The sequence below is a fragment of the Typopeltis vanoorti genome, chromosome 23 (assembly GCF_054136105.1).
Source record: "Typopeltis vanoorti isolate ZY-2024b chromosome 23, IOZ_Tvanoo_1.0, whole genome shotgun sequence".
In the NCBI taxonomy this organism is placed as follows: Eukaryota; Metazoa; Arthropoda; class Arachnida; order Uropygi; family Thelyphonidae; genus Typopeltis; species Typopeltis vanoorti.
In genome coordinates, this window is record NC_143571.1 from 31,045,723 (window position 1) to 31,073,637 (window position 27,915).

General features: G+C 35.9%; 1 protein-coding gene across 4 annotated transcripts in view; it reads right to left on the minus strand.

The window, feature by feature from the left end:
• Window positions 1-20,535, minus strand: part of LOC150093736 (phosphatidylinositol phosphatase PTPRQ-like) — a 66,092-nt gene extending 45,557 nt beyond the window's left edge. For 2 of the 4 annotated variants that reach the window (XM_090413000.1, XM_090413001.1), the window contains exons 1-6: window positions 20,058-20,535; window positions 11,504-12,185; window positions 2,606-2,884; window positions 2,234-2,509; window positions 1,749-2,018; window positions 1,378-1,656 (exon numbers count right to left, since the gene is read on the minus strand). In XM_090413000.1, coding sequence (XP_090269126.1) covers window positions 1,378-1,656; window positions 1,749-2,018; window positions 2,234-2,509; window positions 2,606-2,884; window positions 11,504-12,185; window positions 20,058-20,120 — 1,849 coding nt within the window. In that variant the 5' untranslated portion in view covers window positions 20,121-20,535. The remainder of the gene's footprint in view (window positions 1-1,377; window positions 1,657-1,748; window positions 2,019-2,233; window positions 2,510-2,605; window positions 2,885-11,503; window positions 12,186-20,057) is intronic. The other 2 variants (XM_090413003.1, XM_090413002.1) reach the window with 2 other exon arrangements.
• Between the last annotated feature and the right edge of the window lie 7,380 nt (window positions 20,536-27,915).

Below are 27,915 nucleotides of genomic sequence, written 5' to 3' on the forward strand. Positions count from 1 at the left end.
TCGGAATAGTGATTTAACTTCATCAACTGTGAAAAGATTAATTAAAAAATTCAAGGAAACTGGATCAATTAGTGATCTTATACACTCTGGCCGTCCTTCAACAAGTCGTTCAACAGAAAACATCGAAGCAGTTCGTGAGAGTGTTGCTGAGAGTCCAGGAACATCAATTCGGCACCGTGGTCTTGAACTGGGCATTTCGAGAAGCTCTCTACAGCGTATTCTCACCAAAGATTTGCATCTTTATGCTTACAAAGTTCAATTGACTCAAGAACTGAAGCCTACGGACCACACAGAGCGAAGAGAGTTCGTTGAATGGATTATGGAACAACAACAACAAGTGGATGTTTATTTTTCGAACAAAATCATCTTCAGCGATGAGGCTCATTTTCATCTTGATGGCTTCGTTAATCGACAAAATTGTCGCATTTGGGTTCAGAAAATCCACGAGTGATTGTTGAGAAACAAATGCATCCACAACGTGTCACTGTTTGGTGCGGATTTTGGGCTGGAGGCATCATCGGTCCATTCTTCTTCGAAAATGCGGCTGGCAAGGCAATAACAGTTAATGGTGTGCTCGCTATTGCGACAAGATAATCCAGTTTTTTGTGCCTAAATTGCAAGATATGGATGTGGACGACATGTGGTTTTAACAAGACGGTGCCACATGCCATACAGCCCGAGAAACAATTCAATTACTGCATGAGTCATTTCCTGGTCGTGTAATTTTGGTGATCAGAATTGGCCGCCCAGATCATGTGACTTAACGCCGTTGGACTTTTTTCTTTGGGGATTTTTGAAGTCTAAGGTTTATGCCAACAAGCCCACGACCACCCACGCTTTGAAGGAGGAAATTGAGCGCTGTATCAACGAAATTCAGCCGCATTTGTGCAAAACGGTCATGGAAAATTTCGACAAAAGAGTGCGTATGTGCCAGCAATGCCGTGGAGGCCATTTACCCGATATGCTATTCCATGCATAACCCTATACTGTATACTTTATGAATCAATAAGAAATTACAATTTTTAATTAAAAACATGTGTTTTCTATCAAAATTACTTCTTCCGTGAATTTTGGGACACCCTGTATTTAGGTATGTAAAAGGTCACTAGAGAACAATCGATGTTGTCATCTGAGAGAGAATTACCTATTGAAATAGAAACCCCCCCCCCCTCACCAACAATAGGCGGGATTCGGATCCTCAGGTTTTTCAGATTTGTAAAGGTAATGCTAAGAATAAAACAACAAAATATCAACATGTCTATTTTGTAATTAGTGATTCATTGTTAAAATTATATTTTATGTAAATGTTCTTTAGCATTTACAATACAGTTTTAACTAGTCGGTTAATTTAAAAAAAAAAGGCAAAATAATTCTTACCTCCGATAGCAGTTCTTTCTGTGACATTTTCGGACCAGTGACCTCTACCAGCCGTTGTTTCTGCCGCTACTTTGAATACGTAATTTTTGTAAGGCAACAAACCAAACACTGTCAGAAATGTGTCATTGGTTTCTACTTCTTGGACTTCAGTGTTCAGAGAAGAGAAAGATACCACGTATTTTGTGATGGGACCGGTTTCTTTTTCCGGTGGTATCCAATGGAGGTTTGCTGTAGTATTGGTGAGGCCAAGCACCATGAGATACAATGGTGGATAAGGCACTACACACAAAAAAGAAAAAAAAAAGTTAACGAGGGCTGGAAACCTATAAGGAACAGAAGAACAAGAAAAATACTAAGTAATAAGTACTAACCTCCTACTTCAGTCATCACCAGTACAGGATTTGACCAATTTCCCCTACCGGCAGATGTCGCTGCAGCTACTATGAATGTATAATTCGTGTAAGGAAATAGGTCTTCTACGACAAGCCCTGGTTCTTTGGTTGTGTTGAATTTTGTTTCTCCAGATGTCCAGCGAATATCGTATTTTTCTATTGGGCCCACAAATACTTCCGGAGGAAACCAAGTAAGGTTAGCAGTGGTGTTGGTTACTGATATGGTCAGATTGATTGGTTGATTGGGAACTGCACAAATAAAAAAAGTAACTTGAAAACATACTTAAAACTAATGAGCAAATGCAGTATGACAAATAGTTAACAATAGCAACAAATCAAATCACAGAGCAGTCAGAAGATTTGGCAGTTTTGTGATTTGAGGCTGACTTCTGAATGAAAACTGAAGTTATTTTCATAGATATCTTAGTGATAAATGCTGATTAACGTTTGGGTGATACACTTACTTCCAATAGCAGTTTGTGTGGTGACTGGTGTCGACCACTCTCCTCTCCCTGCAATAGTGTAAGCAGCCACTGTAAAAGTGTATTCCGTGTAGGGATGCAGATTGATTACCGAAAAAGGTGGCCAAGTCTCTATTATTACCTCGTTAATAGATGAACTGTTATATTGGACGGCGTAGGAGGTAATAGGGCCTCTATTGTAGGCGGGATCGTTCCAAAAGAGAGTTACACTTTTATTGGTCACATCAATGATCTGAAGATCTTTTGGTGGATATGGAACTGAAACATACGACAATTAATATTGTTACTGAGTTATGCTGATCATAATGAAATCATTACTAATACTGTTCACTTAGAAATACAACAAATACTCACGTCCGATGTTGGTTCTGTCTGTTACTGGAGCCGACCATCTGCCCATTCCAGCGTTTGTCCAAGCACATACTCGGAAGGTATAAGAAGTGTACGGCCACAGGTCCTCTATAACGGCAGATAGGTCGGTGTAGTTTTCCATCAGATCTACGGACGACGTGCTGTTGTACCAAACGGTGTATTGAGAAATCGGTCCGGTGTATTTGATTGGAGGGCTCCATGATAGCAGTACGCTGGTGTTAGTGATATCGGACAGCTGAACTTGGGATGGAGCATGAGGAACTGAAATAAATACAAGATAGCGTTGGATCAGGAGAATATTTGTAATTTAACGTATGAGAGGTGTGACACTTATACGGCAGGACTCCGCAACTAATAAAAAATACCTACCCTTACATTGATGACTTTCTTAAGATAAGTAAAAAGGTAACAGGTTTTGCAACCAGATTAGGTGGCCGACTTACAATTGGGATTTATTAGTTTGATGCAAAAGTGTATCTACTTTTCAATGGATACTGGTTGGCCGAGTAGTTAGCGTATCCGCTCTCCAGCCCGAGGCTGCGGGTTCGAATCCCGCCTAAGACATGGATGCTTGTGATTGTCCGTGCAAAAGGGCATTTGGGACACTAATACTTCTGCAGTTAGGCCCTCCGAGGGGCCGTAAAACTAGGCAAGAAACTAATGAATAAGGAGTCTAGGGCACCCAAAGCTGTGTACTGGTCAAGTCAAGGGGGAAACTAGCCCCATCCAAGTACTAGCTAAGGGATTAAAACAAATCCAATTTTCCACCTTTGTGAAGGCAAGAGACAACTTCTGAAAGATTTTGTAGACTAGACTACAATGCAAAAAATTCTTGACTTTCACATTATTTTCAAGTTCGATTTAACTTTATAATTGTTATACTTTTGGCTAAACAAATGTCTCCTTTTAAAATTATATCTGATACTTCAAACTAGGGCGAACACCTTAAGTATACACGCATTTAGAAATGCCGCTATCATTGATTGGCTTGCTGATTGCTGTAAATTACACACACAGTAATATAATCCTGCAACATAAGCACACCTCATCAGGAATATCTTTATTCAAATATAAATAAATAACGGGTAGTGTTTCTCAAAACAAAAGATGATAATTTATCTTAATAGCACTATCCTCCTTACTATTTGAATTATTTATTTCAACCCACCCATTTTATATTTTATGACTTGGATATTCATTTTAATTCAGTGTTCTACGAGCTATAATTCTCATTAAATAAATATATTAAACTTCATTCGACAATCATGTTAATATTTATATTGTAAGAAATATATACATTACTTATGCTATAGTTAGAAATATAATTAAAAGGTTATTGTCCTACTACATTCCATAATGTAACGACACCTTTTTTTAAAACTCTTATAAACTTTAGTTCAACGACGTCAACGTTTTTCATGTTGTAGTATGTTGATTTTTAAATAATCTAGAGCAGGGATTCTCAACCTATGGTTCGCGTACCACTGGTGGTACAAAAACAGAGTATAATATAAAATAAAAGGGTAAATTAACATATTTTTTACTCGCAACATGAGGTGAGAATTAAAAATGTATGCACAAATATTTAACAGTTCTACTTAAAATATTTCATGCAACTAAATGAAAACAATTATATTTTACATTATCATTAATAACTTTTGTATAAGAATATACAAAAATAATACGGAAGTTCAATTTGAATTTAATAAGTATTAATCAAATGACAATGACAGAAAGTAACTCGTATATATTTGATCGGACAACAACAGTTTGTCCGTTGTAAGAAAGTAGTGGTGTTAGATTATTGTCTTTGAATGTGAGATTTTATTTGTGAAATTATCATATTTATATGTAATTTGTGCCAGAGGATAGAAACCGGAACATGAATAAGTGGTTAACGAGCGGGTCCTCAAAAAGATCCAAGGGAGAAATGAGTGTAAGCAGGGGAAACAATTCTTCTCTGCCAGAAGCCACCATTTCGAATCCTAACCAACCGAAGGAGGACATCATTGTACAAGAATGCAACAAAAAGCCCCGTACAACACAACGTAAATATAATCTTAGTTATTTATCATATGGTTTCACATATATTGCATAAGAAGCCGCACCTGTTCCCCAGTGTGTGATTTTTTATGATTCCATTATCCAATGAGACCGTATCACGAAGAATTTCAGATTTGTCTTCAAATGTTAAGGAGCAGTTAATAGAAAAGTTCAGGCTAGTAAATATTTTTCCATACAATTGGATGAAACTACTGACATTACCAGCATGGCCCATCTTCTTACGTATATAAGATTTATAGATGGGAAAACAGTGAAGGAAGTGTTCTTGTTTTGTGAACCACTGCCTGCTCGAACAACCTCAGAAATATTTTCAAAATTAGACCAATTTATGAAAATGAATGATACAGAATGGAATAAACGTGTTGGTGTTTGTTCTGATGGAGCATGTGCAATGGTTGGAAAACACAGTGGCGTCGTTGCAAGAATTAAAGAAGTAGCTCCACAAGCAAAATTTATCCATTGTAGCATTCATCGCTACAATGTACAAATGGGTGCTGAACATGATTCTCTTTTACTTCACCCCGAAGTTAGGTGGCTGTCGGGGGAAAATGTATCGAGCTGCCTGTTTGAACCTCGTTCAGAAGTGCAGATTTTTTTCTCTGACAAATCCCCAGAGTCAGACTTGAATTATTTCACTGATGAACTGTGGCTTGCCCGGCTGGCTTACCTGGCAGCTTTATTTTGCCACCTCAACCAGCTGAACATGAGCTTGCAGGGTGCTCGTGCTTTCTTATTCTTGGTACAGGATAAAACTGCGGCTCTTAGGAAAAAAAACTTGGTTTCATCATTAAAGAAATCGACACTGGAAACACGTGTTCCTTTCCATTATTGGATGCTTTCTTAACTGAGAATGAAATTCTTCTTCTTTTTAGTGAACTGGCATTGAATATAAAGAACCATCTTGGGAGTCTAATCACAGATTTCAAAGAATACTTCCCTGAAAACCTGGCTTCAGAATTTTGGATTAGAGAGTCTCTACTAGTATTGTAGAGAAATGCTTATTTTGCCCCTGGGACCAACAAATCACTCTTTTCCAGAATAAAGTTATTCTGGAAAATACACACACACACACACACACACATATATATATATATATATATAAACTGAAGTGCCATTGAATTAGGGATAGGAGATGCTATGCAAGCTCTGTACAGCAACTGCCACATTTGCACGCATGCGTAGTCGAAACTGTGGTTATACTTAGCTGTCAGCGTTGGCCTCCACAAGCATTTATGATGAGAAAAGCGCGGGATTTAGTTGCATTTGACAAGGCAGATCGTAAGTGCCCAAGAGATGGGTTACTCAATCTCCGAAATTGTCAAAGAACTTGGATTTTCGCGTACGACAGTTTCAAGAGTGTTCCGAGAATATAAAAATTTCGGTAAAAAAAAAAAAAAAGCAGCTGGACAAACTGCAAAGGACAACCAGTCTGGAATGATCGTGGGCTTCGCCGTCTGACTCGAATTGTACGGGCCGATAGGGACCAGACATTATCTCAAATCACCTCCCATCTGAACGAGGGTTCCAGCCGGAAAGTCAGTGCAAGGATCGTTCACTTCACTGTCTTGGTTTGTAGAGCTGCCGACTTGAGAGAATCCCACTTCTAACGGCACGACACTGGGCTAAACACCTTGCCTGGGCTAAAGAACATCAAACTGGATAGCCTGGAGTGAGCATGTCAGGTCGGAGCTGCCAGAAATGACCTCGGGTATCTTCAGATGGACGTCTTTGAGACCTTTGGTGCATGTACAATCGACTCTTAATGCCTCACGGTACGTTGAACTTATGGCCGAACATTTACATCCATTTATGTCCATCATACATCCCAATAGAGATGGCATCTATCAGTAAGACAACTGTTCATCTCACAACTCCAGGCAGGGTACTGATTGGTTCCAGGAGAATTCTGTGGACTTTGAAATAATGAATTGCCACCTAGAAGCCTTAATTTAAATCCCATCGAAAATCTTTGCAGTATGTTTATTTTTAAATAAACAGCTGGCCGATTTGTTAGCATATCCGGTCTCCAACCAAAAGGCTGCGGGTTTGAATCCTGCTGTGCGCATGGATGTTATGATTGTCTGTGGAAAAACTAGTGGTGGTGGTCGGTGCTAGATGGCATTGGTGTAGTTGCGGTCAGTTAGTGGATTGAGTGGTGGAGACAGAGTTGTAGAGCAGGTGTCCTCCCTCGATGAGTTTTTGAACTTCATGGAGGTACCAAATAATAATAATAATAATAAAATAGTCTAGAGAGTAGTTTTAGTAAAATTAAATAAATAAATTTATTTATTTGGGATTTTAGACACTAGTAGTATTGAGGTCACTCTGAACCAGATCATGATCAAGATAAGATAAGGATTCGTGCCGTGATTGGTCAGACACTCTGAACCAGATCAAGATAAAGATAAGAAAAGTATGGAAGCCTTGGAATTTCCCTGGGGGGCACATATGTCTGTGACATCATGTTGTGTGTTTTGGTTCGTGTATGGAATTGTGGGTGATGGTTAGAGATAAGATACAGTATAAAATCCTTGGAATTTCCCAGGTTGACACATCCGTCATTGACGTTACGTTGTGTCTTTTTTTCAAGTGTGGAATTGTGGTTCACATGTGGCATTATGGGTAATGATTAGAGATTGGAATTCTGGAAGGATATTTGGTCAACTGTTAGCGTCATTGGCTTGATTGTGTAATATTTGTCAATATAAGCAGTAAACATTTTCTAAAATAATTAGTTACTGGATATCACTGGTGTCGTCCCCCCCCCCCTCAAACACACAAACACATTTTTTCATGTTTACATTTTCTAAAATAATTATTTACTGGATATCAGTGGTGTTCCCCACACACCCCTCAAACACACACACACAATTTTTTTTTCATGTTTACATTTTCTAAAATAATTAATTACTGGAATCTCAGCTTTACTGCTTTATTTTTCTTTCACGTTTTTCTTGTAAATAGGTTGTAGTTTAGACATTTTTTAAAATAATTAATAAAAGAATATCAGTGGTGTTCCCACACTCCCATGAAACACTTTTTTTTCTTTCATGTTCACATTTTCTGAAACTAATTAAATGTTACCTTTATTACAAGTTCTAAGCAGAATAAATATTCTTAAATATGGAGAACACATCAACGATACCTTAATTGTTCACATTTCAGTTTACAAATACACATTTATTTGACTGAAATATTATTTACAAATATACTCACAATGAAAAATTCAAACATGTAATTACCTACAAATATTTCACAATATTTGTCTCTCTTGCTATTTTCCTGAAGAAAGAAAAATTCCAAAGGGTTTTGGGTTCGCTCATTTTTTTTTTACTTTATGAGTTACACAAAACAGTACAGTATGGCACACACACACACACACACACACACACACACACACACACACACACACACACACACACACACACACACACACACACACACACACACACACACACACACACACACACACACACACACACACACACACACACAGACAAGACATTCTGGTGTCCTCCTCAAACACACAAACACATTTTTACATTTTCTAAAATAATTAATTATTACCGGATATCAGTGGTGTTTCCTCTCTATCCAATGTGACATCATTGAGTTGAAGTTAAAAGTTATTGTCGTGGGTATGTGTGACTTTTTGTGTGTGTAATCCTGGGTAATGGTTAGAGTATGGAATTCTTACAAGTGAGATGAGGTTTTATTTTTGTTGTTGTTCACAGTGTGACATTATGTTTTTTTTTTGTTCCTGGCATTAATTTTACAGGAGTGATATATTTTTTAAACTCATTTATTATGTTACTTATTTTTTCCAACACAAATAAATAATTATTTATTCTTATTTCAACTGAATATTAGGTCTGGTACTATAATTGTCAACTTAATTCCTCTGTTAGAACTTCCAAAGATTATACTTTAGACTCCCCTATTTTTCTTTTGCTTTAGTAAGTGTTCAGTGAAAGGAAATGAGATAAACAAGGATTGGAAGTAAAGTAAAGTCACCACTATCCTCTTCTGTTAATTTTCACACTGTAGCACGATGACAGGTTGCACTAAGACTTGGTAATTTGCACTCGTAATTGTTGTTGTTTTTTTTTGCATACCATATTTCTTGAAAACAATATGCAACATCAATGTCGACCATAAAAAAAACGTCCGTTTCCACTTCAACTCAATGACGTCACATTGAACAGAAACAATAATCGAGTGCATTTTCGGTTTATTTACTGCAGTTCGTTCTTTCAGGCTGCAGATCGTCTTTATGTGTGTGTATGTGTGCTATTCTGTTTTGTGTATTCCATAAAGTAAAAAAAAAAAGATCGAACCCAATTAGATTTTTCTTTCTTCAGGAAAATAGCAAGAGAGACAAATCTTGTGAAATATTTGTAGGTAATTACATGTTTGAATTTTTCATTGTGAGTATATTTGTAAATAATATTTCAGCCAAATAAATGTGTATTTGTAAACTTATATGAACAATTAAGGTATTGTTGATGTGTTCTCCATATTTAAGAATATTTATTCTGCTTAGAATTTGTAACCAAAGTAACATTTAATTAGAAATGTAATAGACTTTTTAAGATCTTAAATATGACATTAAAACTAAGTTTCCTGTAATTAATTATTTTAGAAAATGTGAACATGAAAGAAAAAAAAGTGTGTCTGTGGGTATCTGGGAGACACCACTGATAGCCTGTAATTAATTATTTTAGAAAATGTCTAATTACGATCTATTGACAAGAAAAATATGAAAGAAAAAAGCAATAAAACTGAAATTCCAGTAATTAATTATTTTAGAAAATGTGAACATGAAAGGGAAAAACATTTGTGTGTGTGTATTTGATGGTGAGATGAGGAGAACACTACTGATATTCAGTAATTAATTATTTTAGAAAATGTAAACATGAAAGGAAAAAAAACGTGTGTGTGTTTGAGGGGTACACTACTGATATCTAGTAGTTAATTATTTTAGAAAATGTAAATAGGAAAGAAAAAAAATGCGTTTGTGTGTTTGAGGGGGGGAAGGGCACTAGTGATATCCAGTAATTAATTATTTTAGAAAAAGTCTACTGGTATATTGACAAATATTCTCCCATAGTTCCAATGTCCACCCAAAGACCCCAACACCTGACCAAATATCCTCCCAAAATTGCAATCTATAATCATTACCCATAATGCCACACGCAAACAAAAAGCTCATCTCATGTCAATGACAAACACACCCACATCCCAGAATTCCACACCCTGACCATTACCCACAAGTTCACACACGAAGCAAACACACAACGTGATGTTACTTCTCTAATTCTTATCTTATCTCCATACTCTAACCATCTCCCAGAATTCCATACAGACCATACACAAACCAAAACACACAACGTGATGTTACTTCTCTAATTCTTATCTTATCTACATCTCAATCTTGTCAGAATTCCATACTCTCACCATTACCCAGAATTCCATACTCTAACCATCTCCCAGAATTCCATAGTGGAACCTTTACCCAGACCATACACAAACCGAAACACACAACGTGATGTCACTGACACATGTATCTCCCCCCAGAGAAATTCCAAGGATTCCATACTCGATCTTATCTCTAACCATCACTCACAATTCCATATGCGAATCATTACTCACAATTCCATATGCGAACCAAAATACACAACTTGACGTCACAGACAGATGTGCCCCCAGGCAAATTCCAAACATTCCATACTCACGACGTCACTGATCTTAGCAAACAATGATGTCAAGAAGCTTTATCTTATCTTGATCTTGATCTGGTTCAGGGTGACCCCAATATTATTGACGCCATCACGGGCCCGCACGGTGATGTACCCGTGTCCCATCACCACAGCTGAGCGAATTTCTTTTCAACCGTTTCTCAAGTATACTTGCATAGATCTTGCCAGGAACACTCAGTAGGGAAATACCTCTGTAATTCTCACATGCAGTTTTATTTCCCTTTTTATATATGGGTACTATGAGAGCCAATCATCGGGAATTCGTCCCTCTGTCCAGACTTTCTGACCTATGCAGTGCAGTCACTGTATGGGTTTCCATACTTGTGAAACATTTTCTTGTGGAGTCCTTGCCTCGTCGTGTGGCAGCAATTATCAGTGCCCGAGAGGTCCGCGCGTTACTAAGTAGCTATCCCTAATTCAATGACACATCAGTGTGTGTGTGTGTGTGTGTGTGTGTGTGTGTGTGTGTGTGTGTGTGTGTGTGTGTGTGTGTGTGTGTGTGTGTGTGCGTGTGTGCGCGTGCGGCGTAGACTAGTCCGAAATCGTTCTGCGAGCTTAGGCTAAAGGTTTTTTGAAAGGCTTGTTAGCTATAAAGTTGTAGAGCTTGATTTGTGCTTAAAGCAAATAGGAATACATTTAAAGTAGCGATGCAAGAAGTAGCAACTTCGATGCGGTTGACACCTCACTCCACACACACACACACACACACACACACACACATACACACACACACACATGAGTTTGATTTCCCAGCTGAAAATAACTACCTGGTGTAATGTCAAAGTAACCCGCGATCAATAAATGCATATTTTATTCTCTATAATACATATTTGGACAATACATGAGATCCAACTTGCTATCAGTTATCTCAGTAGATACAACACCGAGTCAACCCCTTGAGTATATATCAGGACACTGATAAACATAAAGGACTTGACTATTATCGACCATTGACTATTACTATATTATTATTTGTCCACAATGAATAAACACCTTCGTATCATGGTGATACATATTATATTAGGACATCAACACACATACAAAGGATCGAACTTACCATCTGCCATCGTTGCTACAATGATGGTTTCTTCTATGGAAATTAAGTCAATGATGACTTTAACACTGTAATTCACCGAAGGACACAGGTTTTCCAAATTAAAAGTTTCTGAAAAATTGGTCGCATTTAAGTAGGGTAACTGTCCCACCAAGTTTCCATCACAGTCAGGAGATTCTAATGCAGAGTAATTGACGAACATGGCATACACTCCAGCATGATAAAAGTCAACAGACAGGGTTATAGAGTTAGAAGTAGCATTAACAAGCTTTAAGGTTATATTGGAAAAGGATGGAAAAAGAGTAGAAGCAATCATTGCATTAGTGGTAAAAGCGGCATTGGAATGCGTGTTGTTGTCAGTTTGGATATCATTTGTTGTTGTGATGGACATTGGTGGAGATACCGAGCTAGCCGATGAATCATTTGCAATAATTAATTCAGATGTAGATAAAGGAATTGAAGAGCTGGTAGTATATGTTGAAGGATCGGGGTTCGATCTTTTCAACCTATGCTGTTTTCCAGAGTTACGTAACTGGAAAAGATTTTCTGTCCACGTAAATTCTAATTTCGCGAAATCAGTCCTGGAAATATTACCACTACGTTTCCTTATGCGACCCAGCCATTGATCTTCGTGGGTTGTAGCAGAAGTCAAAATTCTTGAAGGTTCCTGGTGTTTATTGGATGCCTGCGAACAGAAAATATAAACATAAACAAGGTGAGAGAAGCAAAAGTTATAAAAATGTGCACTTTTTTAACAAAAGTTAAAAAAAAAAATGCATTTTTAATATTTCTGTTCAACTTTATTAAATAAACATTTACAGATAAAAAACTAAAGAAATTCCCGCAGATTTTATATCAAATACACCTTTGCTAAAATCTGAAAGGTGTACTTGTATAGTTATATGAATAAACCGCTGATATTATTTTATCTGATAAAGCATGGCAAATTATCAGTTCTGTTTTTAGTTCACAAAAAAAGGTTGAATATTTGAGATAATAAATATCAAACAAGATAGAATTCTTTAAAATGAATGGTCATTGATATTACAATAATTGTGAATGCCTGTGTTCTTTATCAGTCATTTTCTGGATTTTTTATCGAATTGTTTCTTTTTATTCAATATTGATATCTGGGAAAATACAAACTTTCATGAAATTGTTAGAGTATAATGATTTTACGACTGTGTGTATTGCATTCAAATAATTTAGGACACAATTTTGAAATAGCAGCCACATAAGAAAGAAATTAAATGCATTGTAATACCAAAAAAAGCTTTTTTTTTTCTCACTCATTCCTGTTTTTGTTTGCATTGCACAACTAACGCACCAATCAAAGGTAAGAGAGGTGAAAAAATGAACGAAAGAATATAATTTGATGTATTTATGATTATTTCTTCATGAAATATTTGTTTTTGCTATGAGTAAGACATTTCACAAGTTGCTTTGTCACCTCGGTTCATTATTGACAAACTATTATCCGTATATACATATTTGTTTTGTAATAACTGAATTGTCTTTCCTTTGTGTTACCCAACCTCTGAGTTGTGAAGTACTGGGTTGGGAGACCTGTCATTCCTCACACTTAGTTCGTAGTTTAGAATATATATAATAAATATAACTATATTTATTGTTATATCGTCCATCATACTAAATCAAAACCAAATAATTTCTACTTTCCTTTTGAAATAAATGCAAATAAAATGTTACAGATTATGTAAAAACGACGTTCTGTCTTTTCCTTATTATTTAATACCTCTCTTTAAAAAAAAATGAATTTTTAGTTTATATACGTTAAAGATACGAAGAAATTTTATACTTGGTTTTAATATTTTTCCCAAGTAATCAAAACAAAAGTTTTGCGCGTGAGATATATTCATGTCCGAGCTACTTGTATATAGAGACTAATGACTTCCTATCACTTGCCTTACTATATGTCCCATAATGCAAAGCACCCCCCCCCCTTTCAGGCGTGTATAATGCAATGCATAATGGATAGGGCCACTATCTGGACCAGTTTCGACCTTTATTGAGGTCTCTTCAGTGGGAGCCAGACTCGGGAGAGATGCCAAGGTTGAAGTAATGCAGAAGATATATATATATATATCTCATATACAAGTAGACAAAAGGTGCTTGCCTTTCTTAATAAAAATCTCTGGATGAAAGAAAGATGTCTTGGTATCTTTAACGTATATTACACCCAAGATAAAAAAACTTTCTGCATCTTTCTCTCATCCAGAGATTTTTATTAAAAAAGTTAAGCACCTTTTGTCTAGTTGTATAGGATATATATATATATATATATATATATATATATATATATATATATATATATATATATATATATATATATATATATTCTGCATTAAAACAAATGGCAATGCTGTAGCCAATGAAGTTTTAACTGAGGCTCGGCTATTGCCGTTACCCAACCATGACTAGAGCTTTTTAGTTCAATAACACTCCATCCACACAGATTTACTTCATTCAGATGACGAGATAAAGAGTCAAGGACTCAGTCCATCGCCCAGTTCTTATAAGAATAAGAACTTCAACCTTGGGTTGGTGAAGGGAGTAAATAATTTATTTGACCTTGGAGGGTAATGGATGGCAATGCTGTAGCAAATGAAGTTCTAACTGAGGCTCAGCTATTGCTCTTACTCTCCTGCCATGATCAGAGCTTTAATTACTCAATAATACCTTATCCCTACACTGTCCTCTACAGATAACGGGGAAAATGAAAAGCATTCTTGCTTCGCCTCTTTAAGCCAGTCCTTAGACTATAAGGACTGGCTTAAAGAGGCTATAAGGACTATAAGGACTAAGGACCTTGGCATCTTTCCCGGGTCTGGCTCCCACTGAAGAGACCTCAATAAAGGTCGAAACCGGTTTGGGTAGCGGCCCTTCCCATTATGCATTGCATTATACACCCCTGAATGGGGGCGGGGTGCTTGGCATTATGGGATACATACTAAGGGAAGTCATTAGCCTCTATATATACAAGTAACTCAGACGTCAAATATACATGCACAAAACTTTGTTTTGCTTACTTGGGAAAAGGATTAAACCAAGTATAATTTTTTTTAAAAAAAAAAAAAATATATATATAGGATTAGCAATGTATGGACAAGGATTAAGGAAGAATCTTTTAACTGAAGAGCTAGAAACTGTAGTTGTCAAAGAACCACCTATTGGGGAAGTTTATTTTCCAGAAAATAATGCAGATTGTATGAAATAGAAAGAAAGGGGGGGGGGATTTCGAGTGTTTGCAGTTGGACCGGAACAGTCTATTATGTAGCTGCTACTTTTATTTTAAATGACTTAGCGGAAAGTGGAGAAATGATGTATGCCCGTGTGGAGCAAGAAACCCATGAAAGTACTTGTAGAAAAGACACGAGACTGAATGAAACACATCACCCGTGACAGTGAAGAGAAAGAAAGAGAGAATCGTTTATCCGAAGAGACCTCGAATTTTGGGACATTTTTCGTGCACCATATCCCAAATATGAGAACAATATTCTGATTTTGGGCGGATTTGAGATTTGGACAGAGTTAGCAGATAAATTTGTGAAACAAATCATTCTTAAATAGGATTCTCGTAATCTTATCACGCGCGATACTAGTAAAACTCAATCGTGTCTTAGATCTCCTGCAAGAAAAGAACCCTTCCTTTGCAGTCTTGTTTTTGACAACAATAATATTAACTCTAAATGAAAAAACAAATCTATCCAACCATTGAATACAATTCTCCTATTTGGGGGAGTGACCCTAAGAGCTCCCTAAAACACGTAACTCAGCACAAAAGAGCACGATTTTTCATGATCGCTCTCTTAACATTTCGCTTCGAACCTTTTCAGATGTCCAAATTCTGCCACTTGCATTTTTACAAATATTTTCATGGTCACTATTCATCAGAAGTAGCAGCGATAATTCTCTCCCACTCTTCTCTAAATCTTTTAAAACGCACGAAGTGGCTAAAAAACATTCCTCTTCAAGTCATCTCCAATTTTTTAGAGCAATTGCTTCTTCCTCATGCTGTGTTTGGAAAAAGTCTCATCTCTCATGTTTTCGCTGCATGCTGTACTGTATATTTTTGCTGATATATCGGTAATGGTTGATCTAGTAAATGGGGTAACGATTATAAGATTATTGCCTTTTTAAAATCGTTTTTATCGGATATTTTAACCGTAGTTGAACCTGATGACTATTATTTGTGCCATGGTTAATTTTAGTGCACAGTGCGAATGTCTAATGCAATTGCCATGTGGTGGCCTTTACAGCACCGCTTCAGAACAACATTACTCGGAGAGTCAGGATTATGCACTGAGGCTAAACGATCAGGAAGCCTCCTGATGCGTTACCATCAAATGTTCGGTTGGGTGTATTATTTGGCGACTGATCTGCTGAATCGTTTTATTGCCGTATCCACAAACAGAGGATCCGGCAGTAAATCTAGCGTGCTTTTGAAGGATATCACTTCATTGCATGAAAAGGAAGGATTAGAAATCAAATCGCATAATGAGTTCTCTATCTTAAGATTTAAAAATTGGTGGATTACGAACTTTATCTGGGTTGAATCCTCTTGGAAACATTTTCATCGAGTCCCGCTTTCTTTTAATTAAATATCTTTTCGCCAATAATTATTTTACATTAAGTGTTATATGAATTAATAACTTTATGTACAGAAATGTAATAATAATTGAATACGTTTTAGGACAAACTATTATGATGTATCCAAGAGGATTATGGTATATAAATGAATATGTCACGTATACTGTGGATTGTGTGGTGTGGAGTGACCTCTTGCGATGAGTTCTGGGACTCGATGCATGTGCTACGTGCTAATGATAATAATAATAATAATAATAATAATAATAATAATAATAATAATAATTATTATTATTATTATTATTATTATTATTATTATTATTATTATTATTATTATTATTATTATTATATCTATTATTAATAAATATTTAGAATAATATAACTTTAAAAGCAAACGCATCTCTCATTTGCATAATTTAAATTATATTATTAAGATCTGAGCTTGTTTTTGCGCATTTTTTTTTATGAATAGCTATTGTCATTTCATAAACAGAAATTTATATAAAGCGGGTAAAATTTAGTATAACTAGAATTACTTAAATCCTAAATAAAATAGTAAATGTCACATTTATTTTATTAGTGTTTCAAATAGTGAATTTTATCGATTTTTAATTCTAACCAAATCCAAATTTATTCACCAAAATTGGTGCAAAATTACTTGTTGGCTCTTTCATCCCGATGTGTGTAGTATGTTGAATAAAACCCGAGTTTCCAGATAGAAAGAAAAGGAAATACACTTCCACCGATGTGTAAAACCCGCTAATAAGTTATTGTGAAAGTTCCTCACTTCCTAGAAAAAAAAAAAAAAAATTCAAACACAGTTCTTTCCAATTCAGCACTGCGGAAGCATCATTTTGAGTATACGAAGTCATATTAATTATTATAACTAGCATATGCCACTTAATTTATACAATTATAGTTGATCAAATGAGATTTGAAATTCCCGCTAACGTATTACTGGCAAATAAAAAAATTTCTATAATTATTTGTTTAATTTAAATAGCATTCGTGGAAAAAAATATATCAATGTAGTATAGCGAACAGTGGTAGGTACTGGCTACAAATTATGGGATTGAAATTGTTATTTGGACATGGCATTTTCATCCTATCTTTGACGAAACACGCCTTCAATGTGTGGTAAAACGTTTGCCTAATTATATTTAAATAGAATAGATTTCTATGCTAGCGTACATTCAAAATCACAAACCCAAATTCAAAACTAAACCTAACTGGAAAAATAAACATTAATATGTACAACCAATGTGGTTGGTGTTGTACTGTATACACCTGCAAAAGATGTTTCATTTTCAGTATACATTGTGCTGCCTTTGTATATATTAATTTCAAATTAATAGCAGTTTTTTATTAGCATCATTTAAAAGAAATTGACTTCTTTCTAGTTCACAATTACTGTTTAACAATTCTGATAGTTGAGGATTGATCTTTCCAAATTTTATCACTTTAGATCATTATCATTATACATTAATTAAGTCTTGATATGAACTCACGAACGAATTCGAATGGCGTTTTGTAAACAGCTGTTTGTCTGAGTGCAAAGGTTTGTTTGTAAGTTGATGTAGAAACAGTATCTAATGTATGAAACGATGCTTGGGGTCACGAAGGTTTGCACCATGACCTATTCCTTGACGATAATGGTGAGAATAAAATATACAAATGGATAAAACTGCAAACAAAATAATAACAGCGTGTGTGGAACAATCGAAAAATAATAGTCAAACTACCCTTTAAAGTTTAAACGAATGAATGATGGTGATGAGGATGATAAAAGTATGCAGTACCATTAAAAATATAAAGTGAAATAAGTAATAAACAAAATATAGTATTATATAAAACTAAAAATCGAAGTAGAATTAGTTAAATAACCTTTCAGTAGGGCTAAAATAAAAACTGCAATGAAATATTATGGAAGAAAATGGAGGAAAATAGAGTAGTAGATGAAAACACAAATAGAATTAAAGGACTGAGAGTAAGTTAAGAAAATCTTAAAGTGAAGGCCAAAGAAAACAGTCGTGGATAAGAAAATAGAATTCAAGTTGTAGAGTGAAAGCGGAAATAAAATTAGATTGAATTATTGGCGAATTAGATCACTAGGAAGTAGGTGGGGGGGAATGCAGGATGATGTGCGAATGCTTTTTTTTTTTTTTTTTTTTTTTAAATCGTTGTTTGCTGTCGTGTTTTTCGAGATATCCAACGTGCATTTTGGACAGATAAGGCATTTCCTCACTGACAGCTCATGTCACACACAGTACAATATAATCCTTCAGATCTTGATAAGCTTTGGATAACAGTATAACAAAGAAATTTACAGTCCATTCATCATCTGACCTTCAGAACTAAAAAAAGGAGAGATTTAAAACCATGCGAACGTACTGCATTCAGAGCCGGAAGTTCGTAGTCTGTAGGGGAAGGTGGAGAAATCTCTACGAGCGATGAAATTGTTACAAATATTCATCATTTGTACTTATACGTAAATCTTCCCCACCCTCTCTTTTAGTGGGATTTCCCCACCGTCTTTTTTCGTAAATCTGCCAAAGCGATAATCACACGAAGGCTGTAATAGAAATGGATTTCCCCACCCTCTTTTTTTAGATCAAAAGACAAACATCCCGAGGAAAATTCTCTCACTTCCATTTGACATTAGGATTCCATCTTAGTGACCTATTTGTTAAAATAGTTGGAAAATTTACTTCTCCCATTTTCCTTAACCAATGCTCCTTCCTTAGGCGTAAATGAATGCTAAATCCCAGAACTTTCTCCTTCCTTTATACGGAAAGGGTTAGGTGCCATCTTGACGACTATTTCTTTCTAACTATATATTTATTTTGTTGATTTTTTACGATCAGCCATTTATCAGATCTTTCTGTCTAAATAGTAATTATTGTTAGGATGAGGTTTGAGGATATTCCTAGTTAAATTACCCAACGTGCCAAAGGAAAGAACTGCATAGAGAGAGAGAGAGAGAGAGAGAGAGAGAGAGAGAGAAACAAAACTTATTCAATCGCTGAGTGACATTTTTGACAACACAAGTACGAACAATGACAGTGGATCACATTTCGTCACGCTGTTGGGAAACACCGGAAGTAGTAAAAATACACTTCTTCAAATTCCCTCGTTTTTCCACAATTGCAACATTACACTTCCGGTTAGAACAAAAGTTAGGTCTTCACCTTAGTTTTAATAGGTCTGTTTTTCTCTCTACACGTTGCCCGTAGCAACAGGAAAACAACAGGAGAGCTGATTATGTAGCAAACGATATTAATGAACTAAATCGAGCTTACAAGGTGAAGGGGTTTTTACTCGGCAATTAAAATCCTCTCGAAGAATCCAACCCGAATGACCCGGCTAGGAGTATCAAACTACATGCAGCTCGCGTTACACTTTCACATGTTCCAAGTACCAGTAACAAGCAGGCTTGTGTTAAGCAGCTGGTGGGTTGGGCACATCTAAAACCCTTAACTGAGCAATTCTAATCGTTTAATTCACACCCCCTTTCAATAGTCTACTTTCTCTCTAGTCTATGTTTGTCCATTAGGAGATAAATAGGAAAATAGAGAAACAGGAGGTAACGGGGATATAAAAAGAAAGACAGAATGGAAAAATAGGAAAAAAAAAGAACGAATAATATATATATATATATATATATATATATATATATATATATATATATATATATATATATATATATATATATATAGAGAGAGAGAGAGAGAGAGAGAGAGAGAGAGAGAGAGAGAGAGAGACAAATTTTTAATCCATTAAACTGAAAAAGCAAACAAGAGATTGCAAGATTACAAAGAGAAAAGGAAAAAATATGGAGATAAAGTGAATCTTTCATTAAAAAAAATGAAAGATTAAGTAAAGAGGCGAAGAGTAGAACTTTAGAGAACATTTATGACAAAATTAAAAGGACTATACCACGTTGATAACATACCTGATCAGTGCAACCCACACTTAACAGAAGAGCGAGCAAGATGAAACTTATGGGCTGTTCCATGATCTGTACATACTCCCCTTGACACTCTCCACTGTTCCAGCTTCGCCGGATTATTTAGAGCGCTTCAAGGCACTACTACCACATGCGATCGCGTTACTTCTCAGCCACATCTTTCCGAAGTTGAATGCAAATGTCACTGCCGTCGGTTGGGAAATGGAAGCACGTGCGTTTGCATCACGCCGCCGTATCGGAGTTGTTCTCTATCTGTGAGCAGTATACGAGAATCGAAACAGACCTTTGTTCGAACAAAGCTGATATCGCTCGCGCGCGCGCACGCACACACACACACACACATACATATTCTATAGATTGCACTTTGATATGGTCCATGAGGCCGGTGCACAGCAAGAGGAGAGAGAAAGAGAGAGAAAAAGCGAAAGTCTATCCGGTTGTACAGTTAACTGCGGAAGAAACGAAAAAGAGACATACTGATGTCGCCTAATCATGGTGCAGCTGTAGAGGTTGCCCCAACACATGAATGCATTCAAGGTGCCAACATCCTGCTGCCGTGTACAAGAAACCAAACCGGAAGGTGCGACACCCATATCTTGTGACGCAACTTCCGTGTTTGCGTAGGGCATTTCCTGTTTTCTCTGCACGACCCTTTGCCTCTCGTGGAAGTTACTCCTTAAGCCCGAAGTGTGCGTTGGTGAACGAAGCTGTCATCCCTCACTCATCTCCGAACACGACGGCCTTGTTGGAACCGATCCTACATGCAGCACAGTCCCTGATGTGCAATACACCAATCAGATCAACCCTTCCGATCTTGCACACAATCAGCACGCTGCTCCGATTTCTTCATGTCTTTATGGACTTTTTTTAAATTTCATTTCGTTTTCATTCAAATCATTTTCTAGTTTCTTAATTTTGCGGATTCTAAGTTCCTGTTTTACATTTTTCATAAAATGTTTGTTTAGTTTGAGTCATGGCTTCTTTTCACTGTTGATACAGCGGCACATCTTTATTTCACGCTTTGCTTAAGTATTCATTTTTTTTTTTTTAACTCATCAATGATATCCATCTCCTTTGTTGTTCAATTACTTATGCTATTTTGTTTCATCGTTATAAGAAATGCTATTATTGTTTGAAATTGCTTTTAGTCATGAGTAAAAGTTTTATAGCAACCGCCGTCAATGATTGCTAAGTAAATTGTCCAAAGAATATTATTAATTAACATGTTACAAAACTGTATGGTTTAAATTTAAATAATAATGAATGATTATCCTTATCCTTATAAGGACAGGCTTAAAGGGGCGAAGCAAGAATGCTTTTCATCTTCCCCGTTATCTGTAGAAGACAGTGTAGGGATAAGGTGTTATTGAACTATTAAAGCTCTGATCATGGCAGGAGGGTAACAGCAATAGCCGAGCCTCAGTTAGAACTTCATTGACTACAGCATTGCCATCCATTACCCTCCCAAGGTATTGGATCACCGATCTAATAATGAATGAACTGAAATATTGGAAATTAATAAAAATGCTAATTTAGTAACAAAAAGGTGTGTTAAGAACAAACCTTATAACTTAGGAATATAAGTATATTATTTAACTTAATTGTGTGAATTCTCATTGCCAATTTTTGTTCTAAAATTCATTTTTCTAACAATAAACAAAAACGCCCGAAAAAGTATAAATAATAATAAAATGCGCCTCATATGAATCGGATTTTATCGATACAGTACTTGTTTACTTTAAACTATGACAATAACAATTGCAAAGCTGATTATTAGCAATTGTTAAGCAAGTTTGTGGCTCTCTTGATGGCATGATATGATAGTTGCTTTGAATAGGAAAAGATTTCTTATCAGGTCTGCTATTCTTGTATAGTTGATTATCAAACAGTACCTCTTCATCGCTGCTTTAAGTGACCGCTAGTTACAATGGAGTAAGTTTTCATAATTTTACGAAAGAAGGATATGAAAAACCAGTATACACGAGTACTATTGTTGCTATATTTATTAATTTACGGTCTATCTTTTAAAAATGCATTTTTTTTATTTTATTAGTCTAATTGTTTGATATCTGCTGGTTAGTCCTGTTTAATCATTGGTTTTTAGTTGCTTATTTTTGTTGACTTTTGTTTCTGTTAATTTTGCATTTGATGCTTTATTATTTCGTGTAAAATATTGTTCACAGCGCCATCTTCCGAGAAAGAGTATAAATAAATCATTTGTTCCACATGTGTATTTAAATCCTCAACGTCTTCTTTTAGATCAATCTAAAACTTCATTCTCTTTTCTCAACTAGAAGAAGAATCTTATGAGATCCTATTAAAGATGTCTACTACATCCCTTCAAAGGCTGATGACACATTTCTGTCTTCCAGACATCCGGTTGTAGTTAACGTCTTAGTACACTTTTTTCCTCCCTTTTTATAAAGAAATAAAGATAGAATTTCAACTCCGTTCGTTACACTTTCCTTTCTGGTACCACTTCACTATTCACACTATGATGTGGCATTCTTATCGTTAATGATATCAGCAACACAGCCGAAACTCTCTTCAAGGGGGATTATTAACTGCTAATTCTGGCCTGTTTCTCTTTCTTTTTTTTTTTTTTTCTTAGAAAAGAAACTGCAAAACCCAAACTGGCTTGAAAGTAATTACTCAAGTCACGACTCCAATTTGGCTAATTGTGAATCGGTATGTGTGACGTCAAATCACGTGACCGACTTCTATATTGATTAGCAAATCAGAATTTTTTTTTTTTTCCTTACAAAATTCAAATTCCAGTAGTACCGCAAACATGGATGGAATTATGCCAAGAATGGCTTTCGTTGCAAAAAATAATTAACAGCTGTCTGCTTAAAAATGGTATTCAGACATTGTTAGATGTTTGTGCCAACGTCATTTGAATATACTTTCATTGACATTTTTTATTAGCTTATATATCATCGTCTACCATGTTTACAAGTGACTGTTACAGTTGCATAAGACCGTGATACAGCAAGAAACCAAACAGACATACAGTTTTCTCAAGGAAATATTGCATTAACGACAGCAAATATGTTTTGACTTATTGGCATTGATTCTGTTCGTTTTTATGAAGTAAGTACATGGTACTTGCTACTGTACTCATAACGTTTCTATTCCAATCCATTTGGTAATACACATGATAACGAACATTTGAATCCATCGTATAACAGTTGATTAAATGCTGACCGCATAGTGACATGCACATAGCCTACTGTAGTCATACAATGCATTTAGATGACTGGACAGTTTAGAAACGTGTTTTAACATAAAACCTCCAACTAAGGAATGTTTTCTTTTTTTTAAAAAAATGTAAAAACGCAGCATCAGATAATATAATGGACAGAGAGAAAGGGGTGTCCCACCAAGCTAAAGACATCTCAACAACGTGCGTATTTTTCATTTAAAATTAATTAAAATACGAGTATGTCTATATTTAGCTGATCAATGCACATCATGAAGTTATATGTTCGAAAGAGAGAGAGAGAGAGAGAGAGAGAGAGAAATTTGATGTCATCACTATCCCCATTTTTGCATTCCATTTAAGTTGGCTCATAATTTTTTTTTTTTTTTTAACCTTGTGGCGCTGTTTGTTCTGATGTGTACCTTGGCTTACTGTTAATCCAGCTTTGTCGCGACTGTGTTATAACGCCTAATAGTACCCCAACAAAGTAGCAGTACTCATCACAGATTTGTACTGTGCTTACTCTAAAAAATAATAATAAATACACAAAAGTATACTCTTTAAGGCCTTTTCATTTCTGAAACAAATGTGCAACACGTTTTTTAATCAGTTGATGACTAATTCCATCTATGTCCACTACAGGAGATGAACGTGTTTTCAGGCTAATATACATAGACCGCAAGTAAAACGCGAATGCGGCAGACAAGTGCGAAACATTAGATGTTCCTAATCCTAATTAGTACGAATACAACAGTACAAAAAATAATGCTTATGTGCAATCCTGTGTATTTGTTGACGTTTCTTAATTGCGGGATTGAACAGCCAAGTTTCGATCTTCCTGGAGAAAGTAGAATACCCAAGTATCGGCTCCAAATATCGACTAATTCGAGAACAGACTGACAAAGAGGGTGTCTAGAAAAAGTTTGTCTAGTCGGTGACTAAGATTGAACATGTAAGTCTTTATTCAGTCGATCTAGCGTCAAAATGGTTACCACGAAGTCTACGCAGGCATCCTGCTTCCTTTCTGCTATATCCTTTACTTCCTGTGTGCAAAGGAAGTTGAAGGAGAAGACAACGTTGTTTGGAAGAGACTTCTTAACTTCCAAAAGCGAAAGTTAATGAATAACATGTGCGTGGTCACTTCGTTTAGTGTGGAGGTGAGAAATGACCTCCAGCAGGAGGTCTTCAATGCAATTCCTGTTTGTTTGCACCACAATAAGGAAGAGGGACATTTTGCTAAACCACAGACACTCTTTGTAGTTCAGTAATTGCAATAATTTCTCTTAGTAGAAATCAAGGAAGAACTTACTGTATACAAGATCAAAATTAGTTGTTGTTTTTTTTCATTATTTCAAAGATCTTCCATTCGACTTGATTGCTAGCATACCGTATAAGAGGAATGTCTATTGAAAACTCCATTAGTGACGTAGTTTGTTTCGGACAAATATGAATTTAATTCTCTTCCATTATCTAGGTTCATATGTCTAACTTTTTTTTTTTTATTATTGAGGAAATCAGCCACCAATTTAAAGCGCTTTTTCATCTTTTGAGACTTGAACTAGAAGTTTAGAAAATGTAAGAATGTAATCTTTCAATCTTTTCAAGAACGAAATCGGCGAACTATGTTAACCATGGTTCGCCGATTTCGTTCTTGACGACGTAACTTATTGTCCTAGAGGTGTTGTGTCATACATGTTAAACCAATCAATAAACCAAACAAACGATTTAATTAATTACATGCTTATTCAAAGCACTTAAGGATTCTAATAATCAACGTGGTGGTGTCGCACTGAGCAAATTATTCTATCATCATGGACTTTCGATTAAAGGCATTCACCGTGGAGGTGAAGAATGTAGAGGAGTGGGAATTAAGAAAAGTGTGTTAATAAGGAGAGAGTATATATCTAAAAAAAAACCGAACATGAAAACGAATTTTCCACATTAGGAAAAAACAAAAGCAACTACGCCATAAATTTTAAACCACAACAATCTTAAAATCATTTCGAAATTGCGAAAAATTGTCGATGAGAAAGCAAAGTTAGTTACGTGAAACTTCCATAATTACAGTATTTATCGAAGTTTAAAAAAATATAATTTTTTATTTTTCCATCCATCACAGAGTTTCAACTCTGTGATGGATGGAAAAATCGAATTTTACTTTACTTTACTTTAATTAATTAATTGATATCGAGATTTGTACAACTCATTTCATTCGAGTGTCGTCTCCGATCCAGGAGATTGACTACCATGATTTGACTTATGGTTAACTACGAGCATTGCTACATGTGGTAAGGGCTCTTCCACATATTGTCCTAAGTATTCATGGCTGTAACTCCGCATGTGTTCACGGGGCAGGTTTACCTGTTCTGGGAGAAGAAAAAACCCGAGTTTCCGGGTGAAAAAAAAACCCCTACTTTCGGTATGAGACCAGCTAACTCACCTTTAGTTGAAAGAGATCAGATAAAGATTCCTCACGTCATGGACGGGAATCGAACCCTGGTCTTTCCGACTAAAGCGCTTCGTCTATACCGAAGCTGCGGAGCTTTGTCTATACTGAGCTACGGAGGCTCCTTTGTCCAACTATTTGTAGAAAAATTTACAGATTTAGAAAGTAATTATGATTATATGAAATATGGAAGCTATCATGTTGAAGTTAGTAAAGGTAAACTAAGGTACTTCTTCCCCCCCCCCCAACGTAATGATGATTTCAATTTTCGACCTATTCCCATGTACTTGATGATTGTACGTTTGCACTCTTTGCAAATACGAAACCAGTTGCTGAAGAGTACTTTTCGAAAATAGCTAATGTACAACGTTAAGCAAGAAATTCAGGGTTAACTTCCCTCCGTCTCACACACACATACACAAAAAAAAGTGTTTATCACGACCATATCTTCTAAATAGCGCCAACTTGTAGAATGCAGTTCCCTCAACGTAAACTTCGTCACTTGAAAAGGGCAGGCATAGAAAGAGAAGGTCTGCGGTTAGATGCGACTCTTTTAAGAGTTCATTTGTTCCAGGATAGGATTCGAGTACAGTCCTCAAACTTGTTTAATCTAGTTTGATTTTGTTTCTCTACTGAGACTGCATCATTTAAAGAAAGGAATGCCTTTCAAAGGTTTCTAATGTGGGAAAAAAAGGAGAAAAAAAGGGTAAAAGGGGGGAAAAGATTGCACTTTTTGTAGTTTGCTGTAATGCCGTGAATTAGCAAAAAAAAAAAAAAAACGTATAGGTAGTATTTGAAAGTGCAATTAATGACGAGAAATACACATAGGAGCCTCCGTAGCTCAGTCGGGTATTGACGAAACCTTTGGTTGAAAAGACCTGGGTTCGATTCCCTTCAAAGATGCAAAGAAACTTTATAAGGGCTATCAACTAAAGGAGAATTATTCAGTTTCATACAGAAATGGGATGGGGGTTTTTACGCCTTGAAACGTCTCCTTGACTCCTTGAAACTTGACTCATTGGCATTTCCTAACACAAAACAGACAAACCTGCCCGAAGAACACACGCAATTAACAGACATAACACACTGGCTTCATAACCTTGGTTTCTTCGGAAATTCAAATCAATCAAAAACACAAACTGACTTATTCACGTTTTCTACTAATCAAACGACTAATGTTTCGTACGTTTCAGAACACCTCACAAATGTTTCAATGGGTTGCGATCCAGCGAATTCGCCAACTGTTCAAGATGGGTCATCTTTGCAACGTACACAGTGTAATGTGATGTATTATCATTCGGGTCAACTCCTCTATGAGCAAGAGCAACATGGCCGTGTGTTTCGAGGTTGGATAATAAAGCTGCCGGTGAACTGCCCATACGTTGCTTAATTCACAGTGGCGAATTTTATTCTGATCAGCAAACCATATCATCCATTGACCACAAGCCTAAATACCGTAGTGAGAAATAGTGAAAATGGTGAAAAACTTGCCCATTCATCTCAATTTGTTCTTTGTTTTTAATGACATCTGTTTTGGACAATGTTTGAAGAATTATTAAAGGAAATCATTAAAAATCCATTATCATATCATAAATATTTTGACTTACAAAGTTTAGAAATTGACTACAGAGAATTCAGCCCCAGTCATCGGAGTTGCTTTAGTATTGCACTACTCGAAAGATAGAAATTCTAGCCAGGAAACCGATTTTCGCCTTTAATTATTACCTGCGATTAAGGTTTCATTGGCTGACAGCTGTTTCAGAGACTAGGAAGACAATTGAAGAGTAGTGTTGCCAAATGGAAATTACTAAAAACAGCTAAATCTTAAAAATAAAAGAGCTAAAATAAAAATTTGAAGCTAAAATTTTAAAAGTAGTAGCTGATACTTTTAAGTTACTTACTGTATTCAAGTTAAAGTGATACTTGCATATAAGTGGCTAAATACACCTTCTATGTGGTCTTCTGCGCTTAATTCACCCATGTTTTCACTTAGATTTTCAGCTTTATTATATGTGGCCATCGTTCCAATATTACTCAGTGTTGATTCTGGTAAATGATAGTCTGTACAGCACTTGTTGTTACGCCTGAGGCCATACTTGACTGACAAAATAGTTGTCAGCATTGGCAATTCCATCTTGTTTCTTAATTTAGTTTTAACTACATCCATGGAACTAAAAATTCGTTCAATTTCCTCA